Genomic DNA, 20,218 nt, shown 5'->3' with positions numbered 1-20,218 from the left:
TGCCTCTGGAGCTGACTCACTATTGTCCAGGTTGTTGCTTCAGAGCCTTTCAGGACACCCTGTAAAAGATCCTTTCTCCCAAAGTCTGGGGGTTTGGCTAAATCCCACCTCTCCTGTATCCCTATCCCTGATTACTGCTTTCCCTGCATCCCGTCCTGCCTGTGATGGGATAGTTTCTCTGGGAATGCAGAGGGKTTGGATGTGGGAGCAGGGATGCTGGCTGGGAGCTCACTGACAGCTCCCAGGGAAGGGTGGGCTTGAAACAATCCTGGCCCCTCCATGGAGAAGGTTTGCCAGGATATTGTTCCAAACCTGTATCCATTGCTCCGTTCACGAGTTCATTTTAATTCCATGACACCCAAATTCTCACAAATCCCCAAATCCTCAGCCCTCAGTTTGGTGTTTTCCTTGGATGGGATCTTACGCCACGGATCCCAGAGCTCATCCTTAGCTGTGCTTTTAGTGTGGAATTGGTTGGAATTTGGACTTTCTGCTCCACTACAGGGAATGCAGGAGCTGCCCTTTGCTTTGGAGGGCCAGGGCTGTCCTTAGGGATGGCCTGGCAAGGGAATGTCCCCAGGAGGGGACATGGGGACTGCTGAACCTCAACATTACCTGGGACAATCCCACCTTTTGTGGGCTGGGCTGGGATGTGTAGGGAGGAAAGGTGTCCTAATCCAAGGGAAAGTGCTCAGGGATGTCATTCCTGAGGGAGCAGAGGATGACAGCAATGGGGTGAGGAGGGGCTGTGGTTCAGGGAAAAGGCCTGAACCCCTGGAAATGCCTGGAACAGCYGGGACTTTGCTGCAGGGTGGTCCTTGGGGAGCTGTGGGAGCGCTGGCTCTGTGTCCCACTCCAGTTACAGCCTCGGTGGAGGCTGGTTATCGTCCCAGTCAAGTAATAAAGAGCATTAATTAAGCAGGAATGCTGGGCTGGCAGGAGCCAGGGGCTGCTCCAGGACCACCAGTGGGCACATGGGGCAATAGGGACATCATCCCTCTGTTCCATGTGGAAGCAGCCGTGTCCAGGGCTGCAGCCCAAATCCCTGGGTTTGCCAAGGTGGCAGGCACGGGATGGATGCTATTCCCAGCTGGAATGGCTTCTCCCTGCATGGCAGAGGCGTCCAGGATGGGAAGGAGCTCTGAAGCTGAGCGCTGGCCCCGTGGCTCCCCGGGCTTAGGCGGTGTTTGGTTTGTTTGCCATGGCCTGGATTCCTGGTGCTCGCGGCCAGGCCGGCAGCCAATCCCCCCGGGCCGAAGGATAAACACGGCAGGAGGGAGAAGGGGGTGAGGAGCAGCACGGGGGCCCCGGGAATGTGCCGATGCTGCAGCCCGGCCTGGGGATTGCACAACCGGGTCCTGGGGAGTGGAAAACGGGGATGAGCCCAGGGGCGTGCCGGGGATCTGCAGCTCGCCGGGCACTGCTGGGCATCCCAGGGAATTCCTCCTCATCCCTGGATCCCACTGCTGCTCCAGCACATGCTGGAGGACCTCTAGGAGAAGGAACCACATAGAACTGGCAGCTCTCCTGATTCTATTCCACCCTGCAGCACTTTGGATGTTTTATCACCTCCTTGCCTCAGTTTTCCCTGAAAACTCAGTGCTGTGTGGCTTCGATGGCACTGGGAAACTCTGGGCTTGGCAAAACCTCCTCCTCTCCTCCTCCCYGGTGTCCCCCCAGCCCTGGCTGATGTTCCCCAGCCCTGACCTCGTCGTCATCTCCAGCTTCCCACATCTGGTTTGTGTTAGCRCATCCCGGGATGAAGTTCTCCAGCTCTCTCCCTCCTCCCACTCCCAGGTGACCCGGGCAGGATTAGGGGTGATTTGAAGACAGGCAACGGAGTAGGAATTGGAGAGGGAGGGGGGACTGTTATAAATAGAAATTCCATAAACTTCTCAGCCTATCACTCCAGGAAAATTCCGGGTTAAATACCTCAGGTCTGTAAATACGACAATTCAGGCTCTGTTAACTCTTTCCAAGCCCCGTGCCCACCTCTAGGAGAACCCAAAATTGGGGCAAGGAGCAGGTAAGGTGGCAGCAGGAGGGCTGAGCCAGTCAGAGCAGGGGCAGGGAGGAGGCAGCGGGGCAGGAAACACCTCYGTTGGGATGTGGAGCGTGCGTGGAGGTTTGGGGAAGGCAGAGAAAAACAGTCCAAACATTGGGATTCCTGACATTCTCACACGTCCAGGGGCCTCAGCCCGCCCGGCTCCGCTCATGAGGAGGGTGCTGAGGGTTTAACTTCTTGTTTTTCAGGCAGAGGTTTGGCTTTTTTTTGGGATCGCCAGTGCTCTTTCCCGAGGGAAGAGTTAGAAAGTGGAATGGTGAGGACACCAGGACAGGAGGAGAATGGGATCAGGGAGCTGGCAGGTTTGGGATGGATGAACTCAGAGCCATCCAGAGATGTGGGAGCCTGTCCCATGTGGAGCCATGTGGGTGCTGAGCTTCCCTCCTCAGTGGCTTCCTACTAATCCCCCCTCGGGAGGGGGAGGGAATGCCAGTGCCGTTGGGATCTCGTGACTACGGGGCAGTGTTAGCTTTTCATTAATCACCTAAGCTGGCTTTGGTCAGAGCCCGCCTGTGTGAGAGCTGCAGGCAGTGGGACATTCCTTGTCCCTGACATCCCTGTTTCTGTGTAGATTCCACTGTCCTGGAGCAGAGGAAGGTCCTTTATTGTCACTGGGCAGCCACTTCCCCCCTCCAGCCCTGATGCACCTCTCACGCCCCTGGGTTTATCTTGCCCTCCTCAAGGTGACTTCAAGGAGGCAAARGAATCCTGGAATGGTTTGGGTTGGAAGGACCTTAAAGCTCATCCAGTTCATGAGCAGAGACTCCTTCCAAGTTGGTCCTGAGCTCTGTCCRACCTGGCCTTGGGCACTTCCAGGGATGGGRCARCCACAGCTGCCTTGGGTAAGCTGTGCCAGGGCCTCAGCACACTCAGAAAATAGGGAAGGCCAGCATCCCATCRTCTGTCAAGGTCTTCCCATGTTTTCTGGACAGTTCTGTGCCCTTCATCTACCCCAGAGAAGCTGCTGGAGTTTGGTGGTGTGAGGGAAACCCAGCGGGGTGGGACTTTTCTTGTACAGGCTGAGTCACAAGAATTGGCCAAGTGCCCTTTTTTGCTTCTTTGATCGTGGATCCCAACCCCGAAACTTGGGATGAAGACAAGTTTTCTGATGGCCTTTGGGGTGGGTATCTGCCAAAGGCATCCTGTGATTTGGCTTTTTGGCCAAGAGGGAGGCAACAGAGCWGGGGGAGGATTCCCATCCTCCCGGAGTGCTCATCCCTGGCAGGAGGTTTCAGGGATGTTAYGGGATCACAGTGGGGGCTTGAAGAGGTGCCTTGGGTGTTTGTGGTGAATTGTTGGGAGCAGGCTAGGGCAGGGATCCTTTGGGATGAATGAGGGACATGGAGGGATGGCCATCTGTGATAAACTCCAAGGACAACAGGGAGGAGCTRCCACATCCCAGGAACTTCACAGTGGAGGGACAGAAGCCACCTCTGTGCTCCTGTGGGATCTTCAGCTCCATCCTGAAGGCTCCACTTGCTCCATCCTCTCCTCACCTTAGTACTCACCTGGGAGCAGCATCACTCCAGATGGATCTGTGTTCACAAGGAAGAGCATCCCCACCCTGTCCCCAAGTCCCCAGGCTCTGCCACAGAGATGTCCCAGTAATGAGAGGTTACTGGGATTTTTCCCTCCTCCAGCCAAGGTTTCTAAGGCAGAGATCCCTGTATCCACACACACCCTGTCCGCTTGGCAGAATTCCTAACTGGATTTATTTCTGCCGATTTGCCTGTCTTGGTATGAAAGGGATTTGCAGAGGCAGAGCTGCAATTGGCTGGGATGGGCCTTTGCGGATCAGCAGGTGACCTTTCCCGGGAACCAGGGGGGATCCAGGGGGTCAGGGGCTTCTGCTGGGCTTTCACGTGGGCTCTTTCAGGATGGTCTTTTGTCCACTTCCTTATCAGAGCAGGGGGAGTGAGATTTTCTCTTCCACTTYCTTGGCGGTGCCTTTGGCACCATGGGCTGACTCTGCCCCAGCAGGCTCCAGACTCCCACTCGGGAGAGACAGATAAAGCAAGGATTTTCTGTCAACAAAACCCTGCCCAGCTTCCCTGGAACAGGGCAGGGATGGGAGGAGGAGCCCTCCAAAGGACAGGGAAATCCACTACTTGCCTGTGGAGCAGAGGAGTGGCAGGAAGGTCGGGAGCTGGTCTAGAACTGCGGTGGAGAAATTCCAGTGTGTTCTGCAGAGGGTCCAAAGGGAATCACAGAATGTCCTGAGCTGGAAGGGATCCCCCAGGATCATGGTCCCCCCTCTGGCTTATCCCATGTGCCCCATCTCCTGGGATGAGGTTTTCCACTGGGATGCAGTGGGGTTGGAGAGCTGGCAATCGCCAGGGATCTGCTGCTGAGAGTTGCAATGGGATATCTTTAMGGTCCTTTCCAACCCGTTCTGTGATTTCACGATTCTCAGATCAGTTCCTTGACTCTGCAAGGATCTGATAGTGTTTCCAAGGCCCTTTACTGTCCTGGCTTATGCTTCCACCCCCTCTCCYCTGCAGGCCACGACATTAATGGAGCTCTGGAACCATCCAACATCGACACCAGCATCCTGGAAGAGTACATCAGCAAGGAAGACTCTCCGGAGATGTAAGTGCTTCCCTTGCTCTGCGGCAGGAACGGTGTTCCCTGTGCTTTTCCATGGAGAAATCACAGAATTCCAGAATGGTTTTGGTGGGAGGACCTTAAAGCCCATCCAATCCCATCCCCTGCCATGGGCAAGGACACCTTCCACTATCCCAGGATGCTCCAAGCCTCGCCCACCCTGTCCTGCAACACTTCCCTGGCATGGGGCAGCCACAACTTCTCTGGAAACCTCTTGAGGGATTTCCAGTTCTGGGGAAACGTTTAGAATTCCCCTCTGTCTCTCCAGACTCCTCCTGGATTGCACTTTGCTCCTTTATTATTCCCAGCTCTTCCTGACTTTTGAGTTTTCCCAGTCTCTTTTGTTCCCTCTCTTTATCCCCCTGAGGGCACCATAAACACTTTTCCTTGGGAAGGGAAGGGAAGGGAAGGGAAGGGAAGGGAAGGGAAGGGAAGGGAAGGGAAGGGAAGGGATCTCCCTGTCTATCCCAATTTTGGGAAGGAGAAGGGAGCAAACCTGGAGAGCATCAAGGGATTCTGGGGGCGGGGTGGGCGGAGTGGGATCTTTGACACAGTTTCCCGGTGCTGATCTGTAAGCTGGAGCACAGTGAGCAGATCCTGCTGGCTCCATGCTCCTTGAGGTTGGTATCCTGGGCGCTTTAAAGCATCCCAGATGGATTTTGGGCTCTTCCATCAGTCCCCTTGCCCCATTCCCTGACCTTATCCCATTTTCTCCCCCAGCTGCTTCCCTGAGATCCCCGCTCCCACCAGCTACGCACACCCGCAGCCCTCCAGCTCCGCCGGCATCCCCGCGCCTCCCGCCAGCTCCATCGGCAGCGTGACCAACCCCTCTSCCAGTGCTCCCCTGCACCTCCCTCCCTCCAGCAGCCAGCTGCCCATCCGCCACGGCCCTCTTCTGGCCAGTCCCTGTGCACCCTATGGAGCTCACCTCAACTGCAACAACAACAATGGCATGGTGGTGCCCAAGGGCTTCCTGGGCGGCCACTGCCTGAACAACGTGGTGCCTCCAATCAAATCCGAGCCCAAGGCCTCCTACGCCCCTGGGTGAGTGGGAATGGGGTGGTGGGATAAGGTGGGGTGCTATGGGGTCTCTGGTCCCACGGAGCTTTGTGGTAAATCCTTGCTTTTGGACAAGTGGAGCTCCTGGAGCTTCCCAAAAGGTTTTTTGGGAACATCTCTCACACCCTCATCGAGTTCTGGAGACCCGTGCTGGACCTCTACAAGTGGGAGAACGTTGGAGTGTTTTTTAAGGAGGAAGAAACACAGAATAAATTGGAACAAGACTAAGTTCAGTCTCTGGAATGTTCTCAAGACTATCCTGGAGGAAAGTTCCCTATGGTGTGCACAGGGAGATGTTCTTCTCCTGGCCTGATGTTGTAGATGCTTTGCTCCAGAGAAGGAAAAGATGGATCTGGGCCGGATGTGTCTTTTTCAGCAAGCTCTGGGGAAGAGGAAGGGTGGATTCTAGGATTGCTGATAGACTCTACAGACAGTTACTCCCTTGAGGAAGGAAGATATGGTTCCTGCTCTCTGGGATGGAAGGAGGGGAATAGTCACACCCCGAGGAGCTGTGTCGTGCTCCAGCCTGGATCTTTAGATGGTGGTGACCCTGGACAGCCTTCTCCCATGGGATTGTGCACATAAGGACAGCAAGGCCAGGATGGCTCCAGGATTGGCTCTTCTCCCTCTACCTTGTGCCCTCTAGTGTTGCTGGGAAGCRCAACGTGGGGATTCCCAAATTTGGAAACACTTAGCCAGTGACTTTCACCCTGTGGATGAACTTGGAACAACCTTCCAGAAAGCTAAAAAAAATCTGCCTTTATTTTATTCCCAAATCAGAGTTTTTTCCCTTGCAGTGATCCCAGAAGGATACCTGGAGCTTAGGGGGAATCAAAAGCATGACATGATGCCTTGTCATGTCCTTTTCTTCTGGAATTCTGCTGGATATCACGGGTAAGGATCTTACCTTGCTATTGGAGCTGGAGACCTTGTTTGGATGGAGCTGAACTGGATCCGCTGTGATGGCAGCATTCCTTCAGCATCCCAGAATGACCCTTCCCCCTTGAACTAGGCTTTTCCCAGTGGAGAATCATGGAATATCCTGGAAGGGACACACAAGGATAATGGAGTCCATTTCCTGGCCCAAGGATCCCATCATGAGCACAGAAACAATGAAGTGGATACCAACAAACCCTTTCCTTGGATGGGGCACACCCCTGCTACCTCCCTGTGGGAATTCTGCACTATCCACCTCTTCCAGCCTCCAGGATTCCCTGAATTGTGCTGTTCCCTTTCATTACTTAGCTTGCTAGTACATAAATCCTGATAAATCCATAGGAAATATTAATGGGCCTTGGGCTYCTCTGGTCCAGAAGATGCTGTATGCTGGTTCCCAGCTGGAATTGTGGGTGCCATCAGGAGCAGAGTTGGAACAGTGTGTTCTGTGCTTTTTCTCCCCAGTTTGTTTGCTTTTTGACTGGCTTTCATCCAAAAAGCACCAGGATTTGTCCAGGATTATTTCACATCCATAAAGCTGATGGTGTAAGATGGGGAAATGCAAAAGGATCTCCATGGAAAATCCACTTGTGATGAGGAATGAGCTGTRCCAAGGTCTCCCTGCCTATCCCTGCTGTGCCACCACACAGGACACCGGTGGTCCTGGCATCCTGAGCTATGGATGTGCTGGAATAGGCAGCTCCCACATTTTTTTGGGTTGTGTTTCACAATCAGGGCCAAATCCTGCTCCTGTGATGTTGGAGTAGRTCCAGGAGGGCGTACAGCCAGGAGCTGCTCAGGTTTGTACAGGCAAAATCCATCCCATGCACTTCCCAGGTCCCCCAGAGCCTCCCACTTCACAGATTCATGGAATTATTTGTGTAGGAAGGGGCCTTAAAGCTCATCCAGTCCCACCCCCTGCCATGAGCAAGGACATCTACTGGACCAGCTTGCTCCAAGCCCCTTCCAACCTGGCCTGGAACAGCTTCCTGGGATGGGGAGAGAGCTCTGTGCATTCCACTTGATCCCTGACATTTCCATGGGAAGCAGATAGGTTTCTATTTGTCTGCTTTTCCCTGGAATTCTCCCCAATTCTCAAGAAAACATCCCTGTTCCAAAGCTCCAGTGGAAGCAGTGACAGTGCCATACTCAGGGTGTCTGAGATCTTCTGCAGGCACACCTGGGATTCCCAGATGGATCCTGGAGGCTGCTTTGATCCAGCTGGACCTGTTGGTTGTACTGGAAACAACTAAAATCCCTTTCCCTTCTCTTTTCCCATTGCTCCACAGCACTTTGCCAGACTCTCCCCCAGATTCTGGATCAGAAGCCTACTCCCCTCAGCAGGTGAACGGTAAGTGTCTCAAACATGGAGAAGGGGAAAAAAAAAGTCCTAATCCAAACCCCAAATCCAGCATCCACCCCCTGTTCATTCCGTGAAAGTGGTTGGCTCTGCAATCTTTATCAGCCGGGAGAAAACAGGCGGCTGCACTACGTGGGGAGATTATCAGTTAGTAAATATCCCTCGGCTTTCGCCCATTGTTCTGCTCCCGGCTCTGGAAAAGGGGAGAGGGACCAGCACAGAASSYGWKCTGGGAATCCACGGACACGGAATCYGTGGTGGGAATTKGYGGGCACGGAATCCGTGGTGGGAATCCACGGACACAGAACCCGTTCTGGGAATCCGCGGACACAGGGGTGTGGTGGCAGTGTGTCAGGGTGGGATGTGGAGCCCTCCATCCCCCTCCTCCTGCCCTCTGCCTCGGGAATTCGGAGCAGGAGCACGTCCCTGACATGGAGCCATGAACCTGCCATTCTCCAGTAAGTTCCTTCCCAGCATTTCCCTCCCTTCCAGTTGATCCTGAGGGTCTTTTGCTCCCTCTGAAAGGGCACAGAGCAGTTGGGACCCCCTCCAGGGTCACTGCCAGGCTCTCCTGGCTTCCCCTGGGAAAGCCACTGAGCGTTGTTTGGTCCCTTTGGTGACCTTCACTGTTCCTCCATGGAAAAGCTCCTTGGGAAGGGAGGAGGGAAGGTTATCCTGGTCTCCCTTCCCCCTCAGCGGCAGCAGCACCCTCTTCCCCAGGCTCCAACCCGGTCCCCACCGGGAACAGTGTCTGCTCTGGTTTCTTTTGGGCTTTTTTCAATGGAAGAGGTCAAGAGTTCTGTTTATCTTGCTTAAAAAAATCCCTGGAATTCCTCCTGGCCCTTCCTTAAATATAACAAAGAGGCCGGGTTGCTCACCGTGGGGAGAGCGGCTTTGGAGAGCTGGGAGCTCGGCTGGGAGGGAGAGGAGACTCCAGAGGGTACCCACAAAGCTGGGATCACATTCCTGGAGATGRTTTTCCCTGGATTTGGGATCCCTTGGGCAAGCACATCATTGGCTGGGCTGTCCCTGAGGCAGCTCCACAAGGAAGGGTGGCCCAGGATTGAGCCTGGAAGGAGGAATCCAACCCCATGGGTGGGGAAAAGGCACTGAGAGATCCCAGCAGGATGGAAAATATTGTGGAAGGGAGCAGGATGGGTCCTCAGCAGAGGACTCAGTGCAAGCACATTCCAATTTTCCAAGCCTTCCCATGGGAGGAGTTTTCCCATTCCTGGTCAAGYGCTTTGGCCTTGTTACTCAAGCCCTGCCTGGGTGTTCTGAGGCCAAAGTCCATCCAGCTCAGCCTGGAAAGATCCAACAGATCCTTCCCTGCCGTCTCCCTCCGTATTCCCAGAGGCTGTGCCCAGCTTGGCCAGTTCCTGGGTGTGTTTTCCATCTGATTTTCCACACTGGAGCATGAAGAAGCTTTGTCTTGCATTTAAAACAAAGTTGCTGTCCCTTCCAACCCCAGAGTTTCCCCACATCCCAGGGGTCAGTCCCTCATTCCTGCCAGATTGTGGGGACGCCTGAAGGCACAGGTTGATGCAAACATCAGGGAAAGGCTGGAAAAAACAGATGGGCTTTGTCCTGGTGAAGAAAAAGGAGGCTGGGGGCTGGAGAGGGACTTTGGACAAGGGCATGGAGTGGCAGGACAAGGGGGAATGGCTTCACACYRCCAGAGGGCAGGGATAGATGGGATATTGGKAAGAGATTCTTCCCTGGGAGGKTGGTGAGACCCTAGAATGGATTTCCCAGASAAGCTGTGTCTGYSCCATCCCTGGAAGTGTCCAAGGCCAGGCTGGATGGGGCTTGGAGCAACCTGGRAYAGTGGGAGGTGTCCCTGCCCRTGGRAGGGAGTGGATCTGGAATGYTGRGGTGATGGGGAGCAGGGCAGGGAYGTGGATTTGCATGTCCYTCCACAGCCCAAACRTTTCTGTTGGTGCTGATATAGTCAAATCCAATGGCTTTAGTATCCCATTCCAAATGGAGGAGGAGAAAGGTGGGATCACATTTGAATGTCCCTTTTTATTTGAATTCAGGGATCAAAGTCTCCTCCTGGTTTCAATTAAAATGTTTCATGTGTCCGTTCAGAAATCCTCACTGGAAATGCTGGGGTTGTTCAGGTCATTCCATTGTCTCTACTCTCTMATTTTCCCATGGAATGATARAATCCTGGRATGGTTTGGGTAGAAAACTGTTAAAGGTTATCACATTCCGAGCCYCCTTCCATGGGCRGGACCCTTCCCCTRGCCCAGGTTGTTCCAAGCCTCATTTGCCCTGAGGATCCAGAATAACTGGGTCAGTGCTGAGCTGGGATCAGGACACTCTWAACTTTGGCTCTCACTCTCTTCCCAGATCCTCACCTCCTCCGGACCATGACTCCTGAAAATATGTGCCACGTGACTCCCCCTTCCCGCTTGGAGCACCCTCCTCCTCCTCCTCCCCCTCCTCCTCCACCCCCTCACCTCCCAGGCCCCCCACCACCACCTCCACCACCTCCTCACCCCCTCCAGCCACAGCACAATTCCCACTTTCCCGGYCTCCAGCGGGATATGTTCCTGAAGGCCGAGCCCCTGATGCCTCCGTACGGCATGGGGTCGGGAATGGCCCCTGCCGAGCTCCACCACGCCCAGCAATCCCAAATGCTGCACCAGCTCCTGCAGCAGCACGGAGCAGAGTAAGCCCTGGGATGGGGAGGGAATGGGCACGAGGGAATGGGCTCGAGGGAATGGGCTCGAGGGAATGGGCTCGAGGGAATGGGCACGAGGGAATGGGCACGAGGGAATGGGCATGAGGGAATGGGGCCCAAGGGAATGGGCATGAGGGAATGGGCACGAGGGAATGGGCACGAGGGAATGAGCACAAGGGAATGGGCATGAGGGAATGGGCATGAGGGAATGGGGATGAGGGAATGGGGACGAGGGAATGGGCTCGAGGGAATGAGCACGAGGGAATGGGCATGAGGGAATGGGCATGAGGGAATGGGCATGAGGGAATGGGGACAAGGGAATGGGGACGAGGGAATGGGCACGAGGGAATGGGCTCGAGGGAATGGGCAGGAGGGAATGGGCTCGAGGGAATGGGCACCAGGGAATGGAAGCCAAGGGCATGTGGAGTGCACTAAGAGTGGAGTTCAATGGGGGGAACAAACGGGTGAAATCTGTGGGATTTCGTGAAGGGGCTGGAACGGGATGAGCTGTAAGTTCCCTTCCAACCCACACCATTCTGGGATTCTGTGGAATTGGAGATGTGGCTCAGCACGCGAGTGATCCAGACTCAGCAGTGTGGGATGAGGTGGGACAGTGCTGGGGGGATGTTGTGTTTCCCACATGAGATCCCGATGGTGGGCTGTGGGATTGTCACTTCCCCCTCTGCGTTCCCCACTGAGCTGTTTCCTTTCCCCGGTACCCGCAGCCTCCCGGTGCATCCCGCCAAGAAACGGAAACACTCCGAGTCTCCCCCCAACACCCTCAATGCTCAGATGCTCAACGGGCTCATCAAGCAGGAGCCGGGAATGGGATCGGTGCCGCTGGGCTCYGACCGTGTCCAGACCCCTCCCTGGCACCAGCCGGGTGCTCTGTCACCAGGTACCCCCGTTATCCCYGGAATTCCAGGGGTGGGAGGAGAGAAAGTGGTTGCCAGCCTGTGGGACTCATCCCTGGTGTGAATCTGGTGCTGCCTTGGCAGTCAGGAGGCAGAGCCAGTCACATCCTTGGGCTTTTCCCTTCTGGATACTCAGCTGAGTGGTGGAAATTGGGATTTTGATCCGTTTTAACCGATCCCTGCAGGTCTGATTCAGGATAACGACAGCCTGAAYGGCTCCTACCTGGATCCCAACTTCCAGTCCATCAAGTGGCAGCCACACCAGCAGAACAARTGGGCAACTCTGTACGATGCCAACTACAAGGAGCTGTGAGTAATTCCTTCCCCTCTGGAAAAAGTTGGATTCACATTCCACGTGCTAGTGGRCAGCCACTGTGGGGTTGGGAACATCCCACTCACAATATGGATGAGGATCTCCCTGGGCTGGGCTTTGTGGTGGAGATAACACTCCCCACTGCCCCTTTCCCACTGGGAATGTTACTCCTCCACACTTTTTATAGATAATTAAGGAATAGTAGAAGGCATTTCAGCAGCTTTGGTGACAATTCTGCAGCCACTCAGACCTTTCTCCACCGTGGAGAGTTTTATTGGCAAATCCAGCCTTGCCTTAAGGAGAGCTGGGATCAGCAATACCTTTTCCCCCTCCCTAGGCTTATTGGGGTCCTGGATTTTCAGTTTAGGGTTGGGAATTCCTAGTGTGGGTGGCTGGAGGTCCTCCAGAGCCACTTCAGCACAGCTTGAGCAGCGTGGRAAGGAGMTGGAGGAGGAGGMAGAGAAGGAAGGAAAARGAGGGAAGGGGTTGAGGGGTTGAGGAAGGCTGGGATGACCAAGGCAGGGAAGAGAGAAGTGGGAAGGTGGGAATTGAGGCAGCAGAGGGTGGAGACAGCACACCGGGAAGGAGGAGTGCTCYGAATGAAACCACTCTGGATCCTCCCTGCATTCCTGGGAGGTGACAAAGAGCTGGCAAACAGCAGGATGGCTTCCAGAAACCTCTGACAGACCCCCTRTTCCCTCCCAATTCCCTCCCTCCTCTTTCCACATGGCCAGATGGGGTCCTGTGGGGGCACCTGTCAGGGCACCTTTTATCCTTTGGTTTTCCAGCCCCACTTTCCTTCTCAGTGCTTTCTGCTCTGGAAAAATGATTTCCCGTCCCAAACACATCACAGCTTGTTCCAGACCATTTCCAGGTGTTGCTATCCCAGTTCCAGAGATTTTCCATGCACTCTGGAACTCACAGGTGCATTTGGAGAGACAAACTTGGTGATATTTTTTGCTGGACATAGAGGAATTGCTGGAGAACTTCTACAAACCCAGCCCTGCTCTTTGGATCTTGGGATCGCTTCCCTAATTCCTGCTTTTRGGATTTGTGGTAAAAGCCAGAGCAAACCCACTCCCAGGGCATTGAGGTCGTCATCCCGTTGTGTAAGGAATAAATTCCAYTGAGGTGACTCCATGGAGATTTGAGGAAGCCACGTGGGCTTTGTTGTGGCGCTGGAWTTGAGCAGAATTAAGGGTTAAAGGTTGATTGAGTAATTTTTAGCTCCACTTTACCTCGGGGCCTCTTCCTGCTCCTGTGCAAGCTGCACCTGTATCTCTTTTTAAGTGGAATATCCCTTCATTCTCCTGGTGCAGTGCTTTCCCAGGATAATCTGTGAGAAACACCAAAAAACCCATCATTCCTTGCTCCTATCATGGCATATTTTGGGTCAATTAATTCAAATTTGACAGGTGGGCATTGTGTCCTTCCTTTGTGCTTTTGGGTGTGCTCAGCAGATGAGCAGCATCCACATCTGGATCCATAATTATTCCCACAATTTGGCTTCCAATTATTCCCATACTGGTTTCTGCTGGAAGCTGTCCCCAGTCTCCATGTGCTGTTTGAGTTCCCTGTGATCCAGGTGCCCAAAACCTTTTCACAGCCTCAGGAATGTGAATCATCTGAATTATCTGATTTTTTTCCTACTCTTGATCCTAAGAAAAGAGTCCAGGAAGGAGGTGAAGGAGGGAGAGCATGGGAAGCTGTCCAGGTTCTTACCAGATTCTTGGGAGCAATTAAAGGGCAAAAATTAAATTAATTAAATTAATAAAAATGAATGCTATTCCATGTTTTCCTCCCTTTGCACACAAACCATTWGGTTCCATAAGGGGATGGGATAGGGATTAGGTTCTGTTCCAGGCTCGTGTCTCAGCTTTGAATCTGTGTTGTTGAAGGAGACAAAAATCCCTGGATTAATTTTATTGATAATACATTATTTTTTTTGGCCTTTTGCTCTGATTTTAGACTCAGTGAACTTTTCCAGGGATGAGTTTTCAGCAGYGGAGCCAAAGAGGCCTGGAACCAGGCAATTCCCTAATTTACTCCTGGGAGAAGGAGCCATTCATCTCCCTGACAGCGGGCTCCGGTGAATTCCAGCTCCCTCCTCCTTCTCCCAGCTTGAGGGAAGGCAGCTGGGAATAGTGCAGCCTTCATGGAAACAGCTCCWTGCTGAGGCCAGAGCCTTGGAACTGGGGGCTGGGAAACTGGGAAGGTGCTGTTCTCTTCCCATCAAGCAAACTGGTGCTYTCTGGGGGTTAATCCTGAGGTTTTGGGCTTGGGAGAAATGTTCAGATAAACAGCTCCAAACGTGACTGTGCTGCACATCCTGGATGTCACCAAGGGAATGGAGACAGTGGGATGTGTTTTGGGATCGGGATATGGGGTGTTGGCCCGTGGCTGATCCCATGGTGATGGATCATGGATTCATCCTGGGAAAGCTGAAGGGAATACGTAGGGTGGACACACGGGTGGGATTGTGTGGGAGAGRTGACAATGTCCTGCTGCTCAGATGGTGTTTGTATGCTGGAAGCAAAAGAAATCAGGGAATGAGTGGAATTAGTGAGTGTGCTCAGTTAAGGGGTCTCCCAATAWTATGTCTTAGGAGTGGTATAGAGGTGTGGAAACCTGGGAAAGATGGGGGAGAAAAATGGGGAATGTGATCTGGGCCRAGATCCCAATACAATTCCCTGTGGGGAGTTTGTAACCCCTGATCCTCAGGGGAAAAACCTCCTCTGATCCCGCCCTTCTGTCCTGCCTTCATCTGCCCCTGWCAGTGGGGATGTTTGGGATCAAATAATCCATTTTATTCCTGACGCTTTGCCCCTTGGCCCCTGCACTCTCCCTGGAAAAGCCAGCATGGAAAGCAGCTTCTTCCCATCTGATGAATCCCAGTTTGGGGGATGCATCAGTCACAGACATCRGGAAACTGGGAAAATCAGTGAAAAGGAGCCTCTGGAAGGGGATTGTGGAAGACCTGGAATTTCCAGAAGGCAGAGGAAGGGGAGCCTGCCTGTCTCACCTCTATCAGCACGYGTTTAGCAGCCATCAGTTTGATGTTTTGGGAAGCATCCGTGGTTTGGAAGTTCAGACAGAGCCTCCCTCTCCTCAGCTTTGCCAGTTCAAAAACAGTGGGGAAAGTGTTGAACCCTCAGGAGTCGTGAAATCAGCTGGGAATGGCTCCACCACCCTTGGGATGAGCCCAGAGGGTTCTGGGGCCAGCTCCATGTCCCAGTAAGGAATATCCAGATGGGAATGTGGGGCTGAGGCTGGGAGGAGGCTGGAATTCCTCTCGTGCCTCTGGGCTAAGGTGGTGCTCTGCTCCCACCGCCTGGTTTGTGTCTGGAGCTGGCATTCCTGGCTCCCTGGGGCTCCCTGAGGCCACCCCAGAATTGGCAACCTGGAATCACCCCCAGCTCTCATCCACGTTAAATCCTCAGGTGATTGGAGGGGGAGAATGGTTTTGTTCCAGGAAAAAAGGAGGGATAGCAGTGCAGAATCCCTGTCTCCTGCTTCCTAGAGTCTCCTGAGTTCTGACACATTCCTTACTGTCAGTCTGTCCTGCTCCCCTCCCATTGTTCTGGGCACAATCTGTGTGTCTGTCTGGTGGTGCAAGTCAGAAGTGGTTTGGTTTTGGGAGAAAAGTATAATTTTTAATTTTTTCCATAATTTTTAAGCCTGAGATCCGAGGCTGGGCTGAGCTCCCCCATTGCCTCATCCCTAGTTCCTTAATCAAAAACAATGGGATTTGGGTGTTCTGTGGGATGAGAGGCAGCTCCTTCCCCCCTTCCGAGGGCCCACCAGCCCAGGGCTGGGCTTTATGGTTGGTGAGGAAAACAGACCCTCTGCAAAGGCCACATATTTCCCTGATTCCCATGGAAACCAGCCCATTAAGGAGATGTAGATTAAAGTTTTCCAGCTGGTGTGTGTTCATGGAGCAGCCAGGACCCCTCCTCCTYCTTCTCCTCCTCCTCCAGTTCTGTCTCCTGGGAGCTTTTCCACAGCAGCCGGAGCAGGTGGTTGTGATTTCAGCAGGAATTTGGGATACAGGGGTACAGCCTGGTAAAAATGACATCAGGAATGCCACAGGGTGGTGTGGGTCAGTCTGAGCTGCTTCTCCCAGGCTTTGGACAGGCTCTGGAGCTTGGGAATCTCCAAATATTGATTCCCAGTTGAATGGGGTGAGCAATGGAACGGTTTGGGTTGGAAGGGTAGGGCCACCTTCTGCTAGCCCAGGTTGCTCCAATCCCCATCCAGCCTGGCCTGRARCACYTCCAARGAYGGGATATCCACAGTTTCTTTGGGAAACTCGTGCTCTCATCTGCTCCCTCCCCCAGYCCCATGCTCACGTACCGCGTGGATGCCGACAAGGGCTTCAACTTCTCCGTGGGAGACGATGCCTTTGTGTGCCAGAAGAAGAACCACTTCCAGGTGACGGTGTACATCGGGATGCTCGGCGATCCCAAGTATGTGAAGACCCCCGAGGGCCTGAAGCCCTTGGAATGCTTCTACCTGAAGCTGCACGGAGTGAAGGTAACTGGAAACCAAGGGCTGGTTGTGAATCCAGCTGGGAAAAGTGGCTGGCAGCAGGCAGCACTGACTCTTTGTTTAGTAGAGGAGTGTGTGGAATCACAGACTGATGGAACTGGTTAGGTTGGAAAAGCCCTCTAGGATCATGGAGTCCAGCTGTTTCCCCAGCTGTTCCCCCAAGGTCTCTGTCACCAAGTGCCACTTTAACCCTTTTAAATCCCTCTGGGARTGGTGATTCCACCATTGCCCAGGTTATCCTGTTCCAATGCCTGACCACCCTTTCCATGAAGGAATTTTCCCTAATATCCATTCTAAACATCCCCTGAGGCCACTGAAATATGAGTCCTACTATRGGCTCAGTCTGGGTGTCCTCAGGATTACTTCCCACTCGCCTCTGACTCCAGAGGGATAAAGRAACTTTGGGAAGATCCTTCAACTCTCAACTTTTCTCCTTCCAAGGGAGACTCCCGTGCTTGGACAATGACAGCACTCAGGCTGGGTGCTCCGTGTCAGATGTACCTTGTCACAGAAGGGTGGGCTGAGGGCTGGGAAGCAGGAGGTGGSAAGGGGAAGGTCTCTGTGCTCTGTGCCACATTCCCAAATCCTTCCCTGCAGCTTGAGGCCTTGAACCAGTCCATCAACATTGAGCAGTCGCAGTCAGACCGCAGCAAACGGCCCTTCAACCCCGTCACGTGAGTATCTCCTTGTGGGAATGAACATTCTGTGTTCCCAGGGAATAACCAACAGCAGGAAAAGGTTGGAAAGGGTAGAGCTGTGTGGGTGTCACACTCTCCAGTTTTTTCCTGTTTTTCTCTCTCTGCATTCCCARCTCTGCTCTGCACCCAGGCTCCTGCTGTGGTGGAGCAGGCCAGCAGATGGTCATTCCCAAAAAAATCCTCCTCTCCAGGTTGTGGCTCCAGCCTTTCCATACCTGGTTCCTAAGAGCAGCCTCGGGGCATGAAGAGCCTGATGCAGGTCCTGAGGCTGGACCAGTGTCCAGCTGGGAATGAGGGAGGATTCTCATTGCATTCGAGGCCTCCAGGRGCAGGAAAACTGGGAACCTTTCCCACCTAAGGCAGAGGAGCAGGAACAGATAGGCACCATTCCCAGACAGCACCATCCTCACTCACTGCTTTGTTTTCCTTTCCCTCCAGGGTCAACCTGCCCCCGGAGCAGGTCACCAAGGTCACCGTGGGGCGGCTGCACTTCAGTGAGACCACAGCCAACAACATGAGGAAAAAAGGCAAACCCAACCCAGACCAGAGGTGAGCATGGGGTCCTCCTCCAGAACATCCTGAGAATCCTGTGGATCTGCCTGTTTTGGGTTGGGCGATGTGGCTGGAGTGGGGTGTGGGAATAGGGCCTGGATTGGAAGGGTTGGGGACACCCAKGGTGCTCCAAGCCCACCGTGGTGCTCAGTGCTCCAGAGGGGACACAGATCCGGCTCTCACCAGCACAGGACGTGTCCCTGAGCTGTGTCMCTCCACAGGTACTTCATGCTGGTGGTGGCCCTGCAGGCACACGCCCAGAACCAGAACTACACGCTGGCAGCCCACATTTCTGAGCGCATCATCGTCCGGGTACGTCCCTGTCTCCTTCCTGTGCCTCCACACTTCTTTSCTGCACCATCCTGGGCTGTTTCCCACATTCCACATTCAGAAAACGTGTGGATGTGGCCTCGTGGTGAACGTGGTGGTGGTGCTGGGTTGGATTTGATGATCTTAGAGGTCTTTTCTACCATGATTTYCCACCTTTCCCACCTTCTCCAAACTCTTCCTGTTTTGCTGGTAGTTCTCCCTTTCTAAACTCGGGTTCTGGCTCCAGCTTTTCCACACCTGGTTCCTCAAGAACYTGCTACAGGATAAGGAAGGCATCCCATTCTCCAAATGGGATCAGTGTCCAGTAGAACTGTTGGGAAATGAGGAAAGAGTATTGTTGGGACTCTGCAGCAGGAACAAGGCCTCCAGGTGCAGGGAAACTGGATACTTCCCCACCTTTTCATGTCCTGAAGCTGAGGAGCAGGGAAGGAAAGGCAGCATTCCCAAAGTGGGAAKGGGATTCTCAGCAGGAATCCCACCTTTCCTGCAGGAAAAAATCCTAAACTTTGTGGGATTGGGGTGGAAGAGTGGAAAAAGGATCCCAAAATCCCCGGGAAAATCGGGAATGGGGTAGCGAAATCCCTAGGAAAATTGGGAATTGGGGTCCCAAAATCCGCGAGAGTAAAGTGAGGAAAAGATCTCAAAATCCCTGGGAAAATGGATCCCAAAATTTGTGGGAAAAATGGGATCCCAAAATTTATGGGATTGGGGTGGAAAAAGGATCCTGAAATTTATGTGAAAATCAGGAAAAGGATCCCAAAATTTCTGGGAAAATTGGGAATTGGGATCCTGAAATTTNGAAAATCAGGAAAAGGATCCCAAAATTTCTGGGAAAATTGGGAATTGGGATCCTGAAATTTCTGGGATTTAAACGGCACAGGGGGTCCCACTGCTCCATCCGCCCCACCAGGAGCCCGGGTTCTCCAGGGTTTGGCTGGAGGACTCAGCTCCAAAASATGAGGGCAGGGAGTAAAACCCCAACAGGGACCTCAGACAGAAACAATGGATTATGCAGCTTCCAGGATGTCTCAGGGAATTGCAGGCAGCCTGAAATGCTCTGGGTTTGAGTGCCATCCGTGTCACTTGGTTTCCTGTCACCCGTGTCACTTGGTTTCCTGCTGTCCTGAGTGGTTTGGAACACTGATAGCTGGCATAACAGCTGAAGGAAGCAAGAATGGGATAGAAAAGGAGCAGGAAGGGCCATCCTTCCCCAAAACCTTCCCCATCTTTGCTTCCCAGCGTTCCTCTCTGTGCCTTTCAGCCCCTGGTGTTTCTCCTCAGGCCTCCAACCCGGGGCAGTTTGAGAGTGACAGCGATGTGCTGTGGCAGCGGGCACAGCTCCCGGACACCGTGTTCCACCACGGCCGCGTGGGCATCAACACCGACCGCCCCGATGAAGCTCTGGTGGTCCATGGCAAYGTCAAGGTCATGGGCTCCCTGATGCACCCTTCGGATGCCCGAGTGAAGGAGGACATCCAGGAGGTGAGAACCTGGRAAATAGGGTGGGTTTGGGGTGAGCAGGAGGTCACCAGTGATCCTYGTGGGTCCCTTTCAACCYGGGATATTCCGTGATCCTATGACTRCARAAAGGATGGGAAGTGCCTTAGAATTCTTTCTGTACCAAGCACAGCCATCCAGCGTGTCTTAGGGAATATTGACTCTACCAGTGGCAAACACAGTGGGAAAAAGGTGGAAAACCAATGGACAACAGATGGATATGGGAAGTACCATGGTGGACYTTGCCAGAGCCTGGGTGAGGGGCTTGGCTCTGCTCTGAATTCCTCTCAGCTGGATTTGCCTCCCCAGAAAAGCTGGACACAATCATCTCATGTATTTTTTGGGAACTGCCTCTTCCCTGGGTCTGTCTCCTGATTTCTCAATCCAAGGATCTTGTCCAGAGCTGAACATTAGCCACAGTGTTTGTCCTTATGGCTGCTCAGAGCAGGGGTCAGGGCTGTCTTCCAGAGGAATTCCCATAATGGGTTGGACTCAGAGTGATGGGGATTTGAGAAGCAACATCCTGTTAGGAATTCCYTGTGCCTGTTTTGTCCCAGGTGGACACCACAGAGCAGCTGAAGCGGATCTCCAGGATGCGACTGGTGCACTACAACTACAAACCCGAGTTTGCAGCTACAGTGGGCATTGACAGC

The 20,218-nt window shown here is 53.4% G+C and overlaps 1 protein-coding gene across 1 annotated transcript in view; it reads left to right on the top strand.

Annotated features, from left to right (window-relative positions):
* MYRF (myelin regulatory factor) overlaps positions 1-20,218 on the top strand; it is a 44,668-nt gene that overhangs the window by 12,290 nt on the left and 12,160 nt on the right. Inside the window, exons 2-13 of the mRNA XM_057377322.1 lie at positions 4,567-4,654; positions 5,390-5,713; positions 7,954-8,015; positions 10,380-10,701; positions 11,439-11,611; positions 11,813-11,936; positions 16,278-16,473; positions 17,086-17,162; positions 17,625-17,735; positions 17,960-18,050; positions 19,350-19,550; positions 20,123-20,218. The exon at positions 20,123-20,218 is cut by the window's right edge and continues 4 nt beyond it. Coding sequence (XP_057233305.1) covers positions 4,567-4,654; positions 5,390-5,713; positions 7,954-8,015; positions 10,380-10,701; positions 11,439-11,611; positions 11,813-11,936; positions 16,278-16,473; positions 17,086-17,162; positions 17,625-17,735; positions 17,960-18,050; positions 19,350-19,550; positions 20,123-20,218 — 1,865 coding nt within the window. The remainder of the gene's footprint in view (positions 1-4,566; positions 4,655-5,389; positions 5,714-7,953; positions 8,016-10,379; positions 10,702-11,438; positions 11,612-11,812; positions 11,937-16,277; positions 16,474-17,085; positions 17,163-17,624; positions 17,736-17,959; positions 18,051-19,349; positions 19,551-20,122) is intronic.

Source organism: Malurus melanocephalus, unplaced genomic scaffold (genome assembly GCF_030028575.1).
Source record: "Malurus melanocephalus ecotype Western Australia unplaced genomic scaffold, MMel_1.1 scaffold_310, whole genome shotgun sequence".
NCBI classification, from domain to species: Eukaryota; Metazoa; Chordata; class Aves; order Passeriformes; family Maluridae; genus Malurus; species Malurus melanocephalus.
This window is presented reverse-complemented; position numbering and strand designations above follow the sequence as displayed.